Genomic DNA, 13,013 nt, shown 5'->3' with positions numbered 1-13,013 from the left:
CTTTCTTAAAATATGTTTTCCTCATTATTTTCACTAGTAATGCATAACTTTTAGCTATAACTTCTTAATTTTTTTTATGTTTTTATGATAATCTTTTTTCATATTTTTATTTTGAATCTTTTTTTATTTTTTAACTTTTTTTTGATTAGTAAGTTCATTCTTTTCATTTTCTTATTAGTTTATGTTTTATGTTTATTAAATATCTGTTATTTATTTGATTTCAGTTTTTTAATTTTTTATTTTTGATTGTTCTTTTTATATTCTCTCTTTTATAATTTTAGCTTTAATTTCTTTTTTCAAATTGTTTGTTTTATCTTTTTAATTTTTAAATTTTCTTCATTTTATTCTTATTTGTTTTATTAGTTTAATTAAGTTTATTCATTTTCTTCTTCTACATTTTTTTTCTTTAAATTTTAGATTTAATGTTCAGAAATATTTTTATTAGAATTTATTACATTTTTAGATTTTTTTGGTTTCTATTATTATGAATTGTTAATAGTTTAATTTTTATTAATAGTTAGTTTTTAAGTATTTCTTTCATTTTTTTATTAATTACGTTTTTAATTATATTTGTTTTTATCATAATTCTATTCTATTTATATATAAGCTTTTGCTTATAAAGGTTTTATATCTAATTCAAATTGATCATTTTCTAAAGTATTTTAAACTTCAAAATTATTTGTAGGAATATATAGTTTGGATTTATCATTCATTTTAGAATTATATTTTTATATTAAATAATCTTTATTTAATGTTTAATTGTATAATTTATGAAAATTTATATATGGATGAAATTAATTTTCTAAAATTAAATTTTTAGAAAAGGAAATAGATTTTTATTATGGTATTCTATTAGGTTTATAACTATTTTTTAATATACTTTTAATAAGAAATTAATTTTAGAATTAGTTTTCATTATTCAATTTTTTTTTTTTTTTATATTTAGATTTCTTATAATTATTTTTGTTTTTTATTTATTTATTTGATATTTTTTTTTTTTTTAGAATTTTATTATTTTGAATGATTTTTTTAAAAATATTTTTTATAACTTATTTCTTTTAAATCCTTTTTGTTTTTTCCTTTAATATTAAGTCTAAATCTAATTTTTAATATTTAAGGTCAAATAAATTAATGAAAAATGAATGTATAATATTTTTATTAATATGCAAATTAAAATGATTTAATATTGCATTATTATAAATACTATAATATATTTATTTTATTATTACTTTTGTTTTATATCTTTTTTTTAATAGCGTTTACCCTTTCTTTGATATTTTTTCTCATTCTTTTTTCGATAATTACATTGTTTAGATCTAAATCCTTCAACAATCCGTCAAATTTATATTTATTCTATTATTATTATAAATATTTATGAAATATAAATAAAAAATAATAAACTTTCTAATCAAAATCTTGCCCATTTTAATATTTATCCATATTTTTTTTCAAACGATAATTAATAACTGTAAATTGTTTTTTATTATATATTTTTCTTTTTGATAAAATTATTATTTGTTAAATTGATACGTAAAGTAACTTTTTTACTCAAAATTACAAATTAAAAGGCTAAAAAATATAAAAATATTTTTGTTTTTACGGAAAGAGTTTTATATTTATAATTTTTTATATAATATAAAAATTAAAACAAAGTTTTTTATAAATAATTACCATTTTTGTGGATTTGCTTATTATTATATATTTGTTTTAAAAATCAAATTTATTTATATATTATTTTGCTGTTAAACATAAAATAAATAAAAAAAATAAAAAAGTCTTTATATAAAATTATATTGATCATTAATTAAAATATATTTATATAAATATCAACCATAACATAATATTTAGAATTTAAGTTATTTTTCATTTATATTTAAATAAATTATAGTGATTCGTACTTTATATGAATAAATAATAGATATATAAATTACGAATTAGTAATATATTATAAAAAAATATTAATTTTTAAATGTATATATATAATTTTTAAAAATTATAAAAATTTGAATGTTAAAGAAATAAAATATTTAAGTTATAAAAAATTATAATTTCAATTAATTAAATTAAAGATGAGCAATGCATAATATAATTAAAATAAATAATTAGAAAAATGTATTGTCAATATGAGATTATAAAATATAGATTTAATTTAAAGATATATTTATTATTTATTTTCATTCAAAAATAATCAGTATTGTTTAAAAAGTATTATTAAATATTTAAATTTCTATTTATTTATTTTTATATTATTATTAAAAGAAAATTTATTATTTTAAGTTATATCAGTATTTTTTTATCTTTTCATAAATTTATCTTTATTTTTTAAATATAAATATATTATAAAATTTAAAAATAAATATAAAAAAATATTTATTAAAAAAAAAAGTATTTATTATATTATTATAATTTATTTAAAATATAAAACAATTTAAAAACATAAAAAAAATAATAAAAATAAAAAAAAATACACGATTTATATCAATTATCCTCATCTTCAATATTTTGATTATCTTCAATATATTGATCATCTTCATCATTTTGATCATCTCCATCATTCTCTTCTTCCATTTAATTATAATTTTATTAAGTTTTAGTTTAATTATCTTAACCAATTAAAGATTAGACATATTCTTAAGCTTTTTGTTTAACATAATTAATTCTATCAGAGTTTCCTTTATTAGCTTCAAATTATAGATATTTTTTAAAGAAGAATTTCATCTATTTAGGTTTGTATTACATTGTAATAATTCTATCGAATAAATTTCTTGCTGTTTACAAAGTTCCATATTTAATTTCCATGTCTAAATACACACTCCAAATATCCGTTCTATATTTTTTTAAATATTAACTTAAATATATATAATAGAATTTACCTTTTAGGATAATTAGAAACAAAAGCTTCAAATGTAGTTCTTCCAGTTTCTTATTAATTATTTTGATATTACAATTTCGCATATTAAGAAAGAACTGTTATATGTTTAGCTTTTTTTAAACACACTAAGGCCCTTTTTAAAACTTCTTTAGGATCATGACTTTAATTAAGTTTGAATTCTTGTTTATTTTTAGTTATTTGATTTCTATAAATTATAACATTTTTTAAATGTTCAATCCAACATTTACTTGAGTGTTTGAATTTTTAAATCATATTCTAATTTTATTTAAATTATTTAATAGGTTAATATGTTATAAAATTAAATAAATTACTTTGGACAATTAGAATAATAAATCTTATTTATTTTCATCTTTTTTATATATTTCGAGAAGTTTTAAATAAACACTTTTTGGTTTACAAAGTTATTTAGCTCTTTCAAAAACTCTGTTTGTATTAAAAAATAGGTTAAAGTTATATATATATTTTATTTATTACTTAATAAGACTCTTAGAATCACCAAAATTATGTTCTAAATTCAAGTAAGCAGTCCATAAATTAAGTTTTTCATTTTCATTAGCAAAATTGATAACTTTAAGTGCTCTTTCAATAATTTCTCTTGCTTAATAAATATTTTCATTTTCCATTACAAAAGCTATATATTAAATCCAAATATAAGAACTGTTTGGATTTTTTAATACTAATCTATTTTTTATTAATAAAAATACTAGATATTTTTTTGTTTTTTTACTTTTCATAATCATCATTTGTTTCAGGATTTTAATCTGAGTTTATTAATTTCTTTTCTTATTCTCTTATTGCTTCTTCTTTTTTACGATTAAGTATTTTTTTCTATCTTTAAGATTTTTTTTTATTTGTTATGTTTTTCTCATCTTCTTCTAACTCTTCATCAAGTAAACTTTATTCACTTAAAATTTCATCTTCATTATATTCTTGTTCCTCATCTTCCTCACTTTCCTCTTGCTCACATTCTTTTTCTTAACTTTATTCTTCATTACTCATATCATCAGAGTCTTAATTATCGTTTTCTTATTCAATTTACATTTAATTTGATAGTTATTCTTCTTCTTCTTCTTCTTCTTCATTTTCATCTTCATCTTTATATTTTTTATTAGGATCAACAAAATTAACATTTTAATTAAGTTTTATTTCAGTTTTTCCATTTTATTTATTTTACTAAGTACTTTAATTAATTTAAAGAATCGAATTTATCAATTATTAAATATCTTCAGAAACTTATTAATTTTTATCAAAATCAAAATCAACTTCATTACTAAACTTCTAGATGTACTTTTAACTATTTCCCAAAATAATTCTAACTTTTGGTTCTTTTTCAAACTTAATAACTTTCGCCAAAACCTAACTTCCTAAGGGCAATAATTTTTCTACAAAACCCATTCTTTATTCCTCAGTACTATTATTATATATATAAATGAAATTAATAAAAAAAAAAATACAAATCAGTATCATCTTTATCTAATGATCCTCTAAATTTACATCCTTAAATAGCAACAGAAGCCTTTCCTTGATAATGTCCCACAACAACTCCTTTAACAGTCATTCCTTATTTAATTTTATTTTCATTTAAACTAAATCCAAATTTAACAATTGAATCTCTTAAAGAACCTTCTATTTTTCCATCTTATTTAATATCAGTAATTCTTCCTACTACAAGCTTGTTTTTGTAAAAAGAAATTTAAGGCTTTTCTAAATAATCGTCACTAAGTTCTTATAAGCCAACTCTAATTATTGTATTATATGAAATATTTACAAAACAACCTTTGTCATTAGTTTAATTAATGTATCCGACGAAAATCATTCCTTATTTGAGTGATCCTTGACCTAGCTTTATTAAACGATTTCTCAAGTCTCCTTGCTTTTCAACTTCTTGGAATATTTTCTTATATTCGATTGTATTTCCGGATGGTCCTAATGCTTTTTTCCAATTATTTTCATTTGTGACTGCTTGTCTTAATGATATTTATACATTTTCATCATCTCTTTCCAAAATACGGCCCTTAGTATATTATCCACTTTCAAAATGCTCAGCAGGAACTCCTTCCCATTCATCACAAATTTCACTTATATGAATGTTTGTGAACTTTTCATCTGATATTTATACTCTGATACCTCCTTGAGCATTTTTTTTTAAAATTTTGACATTTAATAATGTTCCTTATTTATATTCAGAAAGCTCTATACCAGCAGGAAGTAGACGAATGTTTTTTAGACCTTTTTTATTTTCCTAAATTCCTACAATTTTCCAATCACAAAGATTTCCTATTGAATATTTATCTTCAATATTTTCTAAATGAGAAAAAGGAAGGTCAAAAGCACTGACATAACCAGAATGAGAATTTGTCAATTCAACATAAATGGGATGGATTGAAGATTTGTCAATTGATTTTACTAAGCCAAGGAATTTTTAGTTGATATTTTTTTCCTAAAAAGTACTTTCGTATTAACTCAAGTAATTATTTTCATCTAAAAAATCAGCTTTTAAATGACAAGAAAGAGCAGTTAATTCAATATCGATGTTTTTCTCATTTTTTTTCACGTATAAAATTTTGCATTAAATTAGTTCGTTTTCTTGGAATTTTCCAAATTATTTTTAATCATCAAGTTATGTTTTATGGAGTTTTCCGTATAGTTTTCCTCTTAATTACACGTGTAAGTTATTTCCTTATTTTTTGAGAATTTTTCCGCTTACTTTTTCACCAGGAACAAGATTTACATGTGAAGTATTATTTATTTAGTCTTAATTTTATTCTCTTCTAATAACTTTTTATTCATATAAAGGTACATAAGTACTTTTGTTAATTGATTGTTGCTTTTTTTTATCAAGTAAGTCTTTATTTACAAGCCTTACATTGTAAATTTTATCATTAAAATATTTCTTTTCGTGTTAAATATTATTTATATTATTAGTATTGACATAACAGATGATATTCGTGTTTTAAATAATGCAGATTAAATAATGATTTTTTTCTACTAAAACTTTAACTTCTTCTATTATAGGAATATTTTAGAAATTTCCATTGAAAAACTCATCCAAATTTTACTTATTATTAATTAATTATTTTAAAGGTAAAAAATCTACAGGGATTAAATCGAGCACTTCTTTTTCAAAATCAATATCTATTATTTTACATTAGATTTTTTTTCCTTCCCAAATTTCTATTTTTTATTAGGCTTCGTTATTCATTAAATGCTCAATTAAAATAAATCCTGTTAAAGAATCATTTCCTTCTATTTTTGTTATTATTCCGAAATCTTTTATTATATGGACTGTTGTATTTAAATAATTTCCTACTTTGAATTTTTACCAAACTTTTTTGTTCTTGTCTTATAATACAGCATATTATTCAGTAAAAAGATTAGAAAAAAATGATATTTTTTTACTCATTTTATGTCTGAAAATATTCTCGTTCAATAAAGTAGCATTTATTTTATTATTTTCAATATTTTTTACTAAAACAGCTACACTGTCATAAGTATTGAATTGCACGTTCTCTTCAAAACTTTCTTTTCCCACAAATATCTTTATTCTTTCATTAAATTTCACTACGATACCTTTTCTTGCTCCTCTATCAATATAACCGGTATAAATATACCCATTTTTTATGTCTTCAACACAATTAGGGTTCATGTTTGATAAAAGAGAGGCTTTAGCAGACACAAGGACATTTTTATTTGGAAAAATATTGATTATTTTGCACTTTAAACTACCTTTAGTACTTCTTAAATGTTCATTTAAGATTTCATAATGCCATTAGAAGTCCGATAGATGTTCTAAAGGTAAAATAGCCTTATGGTTTTCGTTAAAAAGAACAATGACATCTTTGTAAATGTTATTAGAATCAACTTTATATTCACAAATATCTCCTTCGTTGACATTTAGTTCCACATCTTCATTATTTAAAGATTACATTTCAAAAACTGTTTTTCTGGAAGTATTATTTTTCTTTTAATTTTAAGCTTCCTAGAAGCCTTTTTCAGTTAAAGAAAGTGCTAATTTTTAATTTAGGGGATTAATAAATACTACATAAGTTTCCAAAATCTAGCCTATTTTGTAATCATTTCTATTTTTTTTATTCAGATTTTCAATATCTTTGTATGTGAGTAAACCTTTAACATTATTAAAGAATTAAATAATATATCCAAAGTCAGTTTTTCCAGAAATATAACCCAAATATTTGTTATTTTACTATATATTTTCCCAACTTTTTATTATACAATCTTCTGGGGCATTCACAAGGGTTTATTTAGCAGTTAATTTCAGCTTTTTTTCTTCCAAATTTACACTCAAAATTCTCACTGTAACTCTTTTTCCTTCTTTAAAGTTTAAGTTTTTACTTTAAGGGTGATCTTAAGTATTTAGATAGTCTATAATTCCTTTTATGTTTTCGTTAATTTCCACTTTTACTTTGTATTGATTTTAATGTCCTTGTATTATTTTTTCTACTTTTACATTCAAAACCATTCCAGGTCTTAAATCTGTCCAATTTTTGACATTTTTGACAAATTCTTCTTTTGCTGTGAAAATAGGAAAATGCTCAAAGTAATTAATTTCTTTTAATTTTAAAGCTTTAGTGTAATTTTATCCTTCTTTAAATGATTCTTTATCTGCATGCAGTTAGTTTTTATGTAAAAAACCATTATCTATGGATGTATTTTATATTTTAACTAGGTAAGAATCTCCATAGAGTACTTTTTTGATTTTAAATCCTTAAGTAAAAACATCTCCTGGTTTATATTTATAAGATTAGTTGAATGCTTGTAAATCTACATGCACTTTTTTTGCAGACAAATTGATATGTTTTTAATCAAAGTTTGCAGCAATAATTCTTGCCAAAATCCTTTCTTTTACTTTATAACTTTCAGGTTAGTTATTATCCAAATGGTCTTCAAAAATAAATCCAATAAACTATTTGAAAAAGCGGACTACTAAACCGTTTGAAAGTACTTTAATAATTAAACAATTAACCAAATTCCCTGGTTTAGCCAAATGATGGAAATCAGAACCATCTTCTATGTCTATACTGGGATTCAAAATACTTTCTTTAATCTCTTATGTAGTATATTTTAATGATAAATATAACAATTTTTTATTGTTCTCTTTCTTTTCAACTCTAAACATATAAACACGACCTTCTTCTAAATCTTCGTATTAGTCATCCTCACATACATTTTTATCTTTTTTCAAAAAGCCGATGTATTATTAAGAAGTATGGAATACTACTTTTATACCATATTCTTCTTTGGTCAATACTTTTCCTTGTAAAAGCATGTTTTCGTATATTTCATTAAATTATAGGCCCTCATTTACTACAGAAGGCTTTATTGATATATTACTGTTACCTTCTTTTATACTATTAACTATTTCTCCGATTAAATATTCGCCTTAATTGTAAATTCTGAGATCCGATTCTTCATTTTTCTATGTTTATTTATTTTTAGTATATATTTTTATTAGTTTTTTACTTCTTCGACAGCATCAGCAATTGTTAAGAAAGCTTTTTTATTTCTGGAAAGATTAACTATTAAAAATTAACCTTTTAGTCCATATTCATTAACACTGCATAATACTTATGTTCCAAGTTAATATTTCTATTTATTAAATTTTTTATATAAAATTAAATGAAATATTTTATTTTTTTACTATTGTCGGAACTTTTTCTAAAGAAAGAAATTCGTCTTTATTATTAATGAAAAAAGAAGAAAAAGAGGCTGTCAACGGTGCAAAGAAAGTTTCTTAAGTTCCGAAAATTTCCTATTATTAGTTATTCTTTTATTTTTTTTAAGTTGAATTTATCATTCTTTCGAATTCTTCATCTGAATCTACAAAGTCGTTATTAATTTTTTTTTAGATTTTTTTCTTTTGGATTTTCTTGTTTTATATTTAGGGTTTATTTTCTCTTAAAATAGGCATTTTATTGAACATTTAGTCATCATCTTAATTTTAGTTTTTATCTTTAAAATAATCAACTATCGTGTCTTTATATTTATTTTTCCATGCAGGCATTTTTTTAGGCTTTTTGTTGTTGTTGTTTTATTAGTTTTTTTTTTAATTGTTTGGACTTTTTTGTCTGTTATTATTGCCATTTTTGGCTTTTTAATTTTTCATTTTTTTATAATAGTTTTTTTTAGTTAAATTTGTATGAATATAAAAATAATTTGTTTTTTATTTTTTAATTAAATTAATATTTTATACTAACTAAAAATAATATAATTTTATATTATATTTAATTTTTTATTTTTATTAATAAAGATGGAAATAATTATACTTTTTTTTATATTACTGAAAAAAAAATAAAAAATATGATAAATAATTTTAAATTAATTCAAGTTTTTTTTTAAATTAAATATTAGTATAGATATGATAAAAGTTTTTATTGTAAACAGAAACAAAATTATAAAGTTTAAGAAATATATAATTAATTATTCTAATATTTAATACAGAATAAATTAAATAAGAAAACAATAATTAATTCAATAATATAAATAATATATATATTTATTTTATAAAATAAAATTAAATATCCTTTTTTTAATTTATTGTTTTAATATAAACAACTATAATTTTTATCTAAAATAAAAAATTATTTTTATTTTAAAATATAAATTATTTTTATTTAAAAATATATATTATTTATCTTTTTTTTACTAATATTTCAACTAATTACATTTTTTAATTAAAATTATATTATACAAAAAAAGTAAAATTTATTTTTTATTAAAAAATAAAATATTTTTAAAAATTGAATATATATCTATTTACATATATGTAAAGTATTTTCATAAAAATTTAACCTTTATTAATAGGAGTAAAAATTAAATATTTTATAAAATACTTAACAAAATAGTAATAGAAAATAATAATGTAAATCAAATAAAAAAATTTGATTAATACTAGATAATAATTTTATGGTATGGTATTTATTTTCTATGCAATTTTAAAAATATAAATAAGTGTAAAAACTTAAAATAATTATATGACTCAGAATATTATTTATTCAAATTAATTTCTATATAATATTTAATACGATATATATTAAATTTTCTATTTATATATATAATAAAATTTATACAAGTATTTATAAAATGTAAATAACAAAATTAATATAATTATTTTTTTTTTACTTATTTTTAGTAATAATGTTAAATAAATAATTTTAAATTACAGATTTTTTTAAAAAAAGCATTATATTTTAATATAATATTTATTAAATATTTGTATAATTTTTTTTATAGAAAAATATATTAAATATTATTTTTAATAAAATATTTTTTTTAAAACAAATAAGTAAATTAATTACAGATATTAACAATATAATGTTTATAATAATTTAAAAAAATAAATTAAATTTTTAAATTAAAATATATATATTAAAAAAAATTTAAATATTTTTAGAAATAAAAACAAATTTGAATTTAAAATTAATGTTCATTTTAATAAAAAATATTTTGGAATATCGTATGTGATTTATAAATGCTTCTATTTTATTTTAATATAGAACTATTGTATGTAATTCAGAAAAATATTGTATTAAAAAGAAGGAAATGTACACGCTTTCTATATACGTATACATCCTAATTGAAAAGTAGCTGAAGTTATAGAATATATATTAAATAAGGTCTCGTATGTTATGAGGCTATATTTTTTATTTATAACCTATAGTTGAAAACTATTTAGTGCCTTGTATATTAATGATGATTATAGTTTTTATTTCTTGTAGGATGCAAATCTATTGGATTATTAGGACACAGCGTTATTTGAGTTATGAGTAAAGGCTATAATCTCTAAGCAACTTTAAAACCTTAAATTTTATTAAAACAGCAGGTTTTGATGATTCTGATTTCATTTCTGTATTCGCTAAGGGTTGAGATCAATTTTTTGTTTGAATTAATGAATTAATTTTAATATTATTATTCTATTAATGTAATTTAACATATAATTATAAATTAAATTAAAATTTATATATATATATTTATTTTGTTATTATATATTTTTGTAATTATCATTATTTATTTTGTTTATAAAAAATATTTTACACAAAAATATATTTTAATTATGGGTTTAATATTTACATAAATAAATATAATTGTATTTTTAATATTACTTTATATTTATTATAATTTAATATTTTTAAATAAATTATTATTAATTATATTGTATTATAATTATTTTATATATATTAATAAATTACTAAATATTTAGTAATTCTTTAAATGATAACTTAATTATTTTTATATATTTTCATATTCAAATTTTTTAAAAATTATTTTTAGATATTAAATTGTATTATAATTTATATATTTCATAAAGAATTCTCATTGATATTATTTTTGATTTAAAATATTAAGAAAAATAGTTGATAATATAAGAAGTAATATAATAAATACTAAAAATTAATTGCATATTAAATTGAAATTTTTTTTTTTTATTTTTAAATTATTTTATCTTTTCGTTTTAATTTTATTTTTTTCCATAATTGAAATAAAATAAAAAAAAATGCTATTTATCAACATATATAAAAATTCTATAAATTTCTATGTCATTAAAATAAAAAAAAATTAATTAAAAAAAAATAGAAAAACGATTTTCTTTAAAAAAGAATAATAACTCAATTTCTTTTAGATTTATAAAAAGAAAATAAAAATAAAAAATAAATATTAAGTAATTAGCAAAAAATTAAAAAAAAAAATGATTAAATTTTTAATATTATCTTTGCTATGTGTATCAGCATTAGCTGTAAGTGGAAATAAAGGTGCTTGTAGAGCTTAAAATTACACAAATGTCGATGTAGATTTTTCTAATAGATATTTGGGAAGATGGTATAATATATATGTAAGTGCTTCTATGCCATTCTAATATCGCGATGATTTGTGTAATTTAGATGAATATTCTATAGATAAATATGGAAATATGCGAGCTTTGTATAAAGGGATGCATGCTAACTAAAAAGTAACTGAATTTCTTTAATAAGTAAAAAAGGTAGGACCTGGACATTTGAAAATTAAATTCTTTAGTTTACAACCCATTGGAGCAAACTATGAAGTTCCTTACATCAATGATGATTATACCGTTTCAGTTGTCGTAGGATGCAATGCTTTTGGTTTTTTAGGATAAAGTGATATTTGGATTATTACTAGAAGCTATAATCCTGATCCTCTAGAAGTTTAAAAGGCTTTAGATTTTATCAAATAAGCAGGATTTGATGATTCTGATTTGGTTCCTGTAAGTACTAAGGGATGTGCTAAAATTAAATGATTTTGATTTTTTAATTTTAATTTTTATTAAAAATTATTTTATAAAAGTTATTTAATAATTTTTAACATTTAATTTTTATAAAATATTTAAACAAATAAAAAATAACTACAATAAATATAGATATTAATATAATTTATATCGATTATTATTTTTGTTTGATAAAATTATAATCAGCTATAAAAGATCTACAAAACATACTTATATTAATTAAATTTTTCTTTATTGAAAATAATTTTATTTATATTATTTTCATTATTTAATTTTTTAACATTATAGAATGTCATGGCTAATAATTTTGATTTTTTTTACTTTTAATTATAATATTATAATATTATACAATATGTTTTAATCAAACAGTAATATTATCTCTTTATCTGATTTTCTACACTCTCATTGAGCTATAAAACAAATTTTATTTATACAAGCTTTGTAGTTCTAAAATAAAATATAAATGATTTGATAAACAAACTATAACCATATCACAAAAAATTTTATTCTTTTATTTCGAGTAAAAAAATAATTTATGCAGTGTAAAAGAAAAATGCAGAAGTTAGTCATTTAGCTATTATGATTGTAATAATAATTTTTTGATATGAAAAAATTATTGTATTAATAGCCAAACTACTAATATCAAGAAATTTAGGAATGCAGATTTTATACTTAAAAAGATTAAGAGAATGAAAAATGTAATAATTATTAAATTATTAATAATGATTATAATTATTATTAATAATAACTATTACTAATTTAATCTTTATTGATTTTTTATGTACATTATATATATAAATTTTTAATAAATTCTTTTTTTTTTAAATTATAATATTTTGATTGTCAACTTAAATATTTTTT

The 13,013-nt window shown here is 18.8% G+C and overlaps 2 protein-coding genes across 2 annotated transcripts, besides 8 other annotated features; one reads left to right on the top strand and one right to left on the bottom strand. All coding sequences in view use genetic code 6, as the record gives it.

Annotated features, from left to right (window-relative positions):
• Nucleotides 1–64: 64 nt before the first annotated feature.
• Nucleotides 65–133: a microsatellite.
• Nucleotides 104–142: a microsatellite.
• A 350-nt stretch (nucleotides 143–492) lies between these two features.
• Nucleotides 493–527: a microsatellite.
• A 378-nt stretch (nucleotides 528–905) lies between these two features.
• Nucleotides 906–1,002: a microsatellite.
• A 1,373-nt stretch (nucleotides 1,003–2,375) lies between these two features.
• Nucleotides 2,376–9,005, bottom strand: IMG5_144570 (programmed cell death 11, putative). The gene is made up of 8 exons (XM_004031171.1): nucleotides 8,553–9,005; nucleotides 8,375–8,500; nucleotides 4,348–8,330; nucleotides 3,621–4,304; nucleotides 3,368–3,574; nucleotides 3,205–3,316; nucleotides 2,874–3,148; nucleotides 2,376–2,827 (listed from the first exon to the last, which is right to left on the bottom strand). Exons 1-8 carry the CDS (start codon nucleotides 8,913–8,915, stop codon nucleotides 2,479–2,481), a joined length of 6,099 nt encoding a protein of 2,032 aa, XP_004031219.1. The 5' UTR covers nucleotides 8,916–9,005; the 3' UTR covers nucleotides 2,376–2,478.
• Nucleotides 2,489–2,556: a microsatellite.
• Nucleotides 9,006–9,471: 466 nt separating the features above from the next.
• Nucleotides 9,472–9,544: a microsatellite.
• A 1,330-nt stretch (nucleotides 9,545–10,874) lies between these two features.
• Nucleotides 10,875–10,928: a microsatellite.
• Nucleotides 10,929–11,597: 669 nt separating this feature from the next.
• IMG5_144560 (lipoprotein blc, putative) lies at nucleotides 11,598–12,164 on the top strand (the record flags this gene model as incomplete). Its single annotated transcript, XM_004031170.1, has 1 exon — nucleotides 11,598–12,164. One exon carries the CDS (start codon nucleotides 11,598–11,600, stop codon nucleotides 12,162–12,164), a length of 567 nt encoding a protein of 188 aa, XP_004031218.1.
• Nucleotides 12,165–12,854: 690 nt separating this feature from the next.
• Nucleotides 12,855–12,895: a microsatellite.
• Nucleotides 12,896–13,013: the final 118 nt, after the last annotated feature.

The sequence above is a fragment of the Ichthyophthirius multifiliis genome, assembly GCF_000220395.1.
Source record: "Ichthyophthirius multifiliis unplaced genomic scaffold scaff_1120509251124, whole genome shotgun sequence".
Lineage (NCBI taxonomy): Eukaryota > Ciliophora > Oligohymenophorea > Hymenostomatida > Ichthyophthirius > Ichthyophthirius multifiliis.
This window is presented reverse-complemented; position numbering and strand designations above follow the sequence as displayed.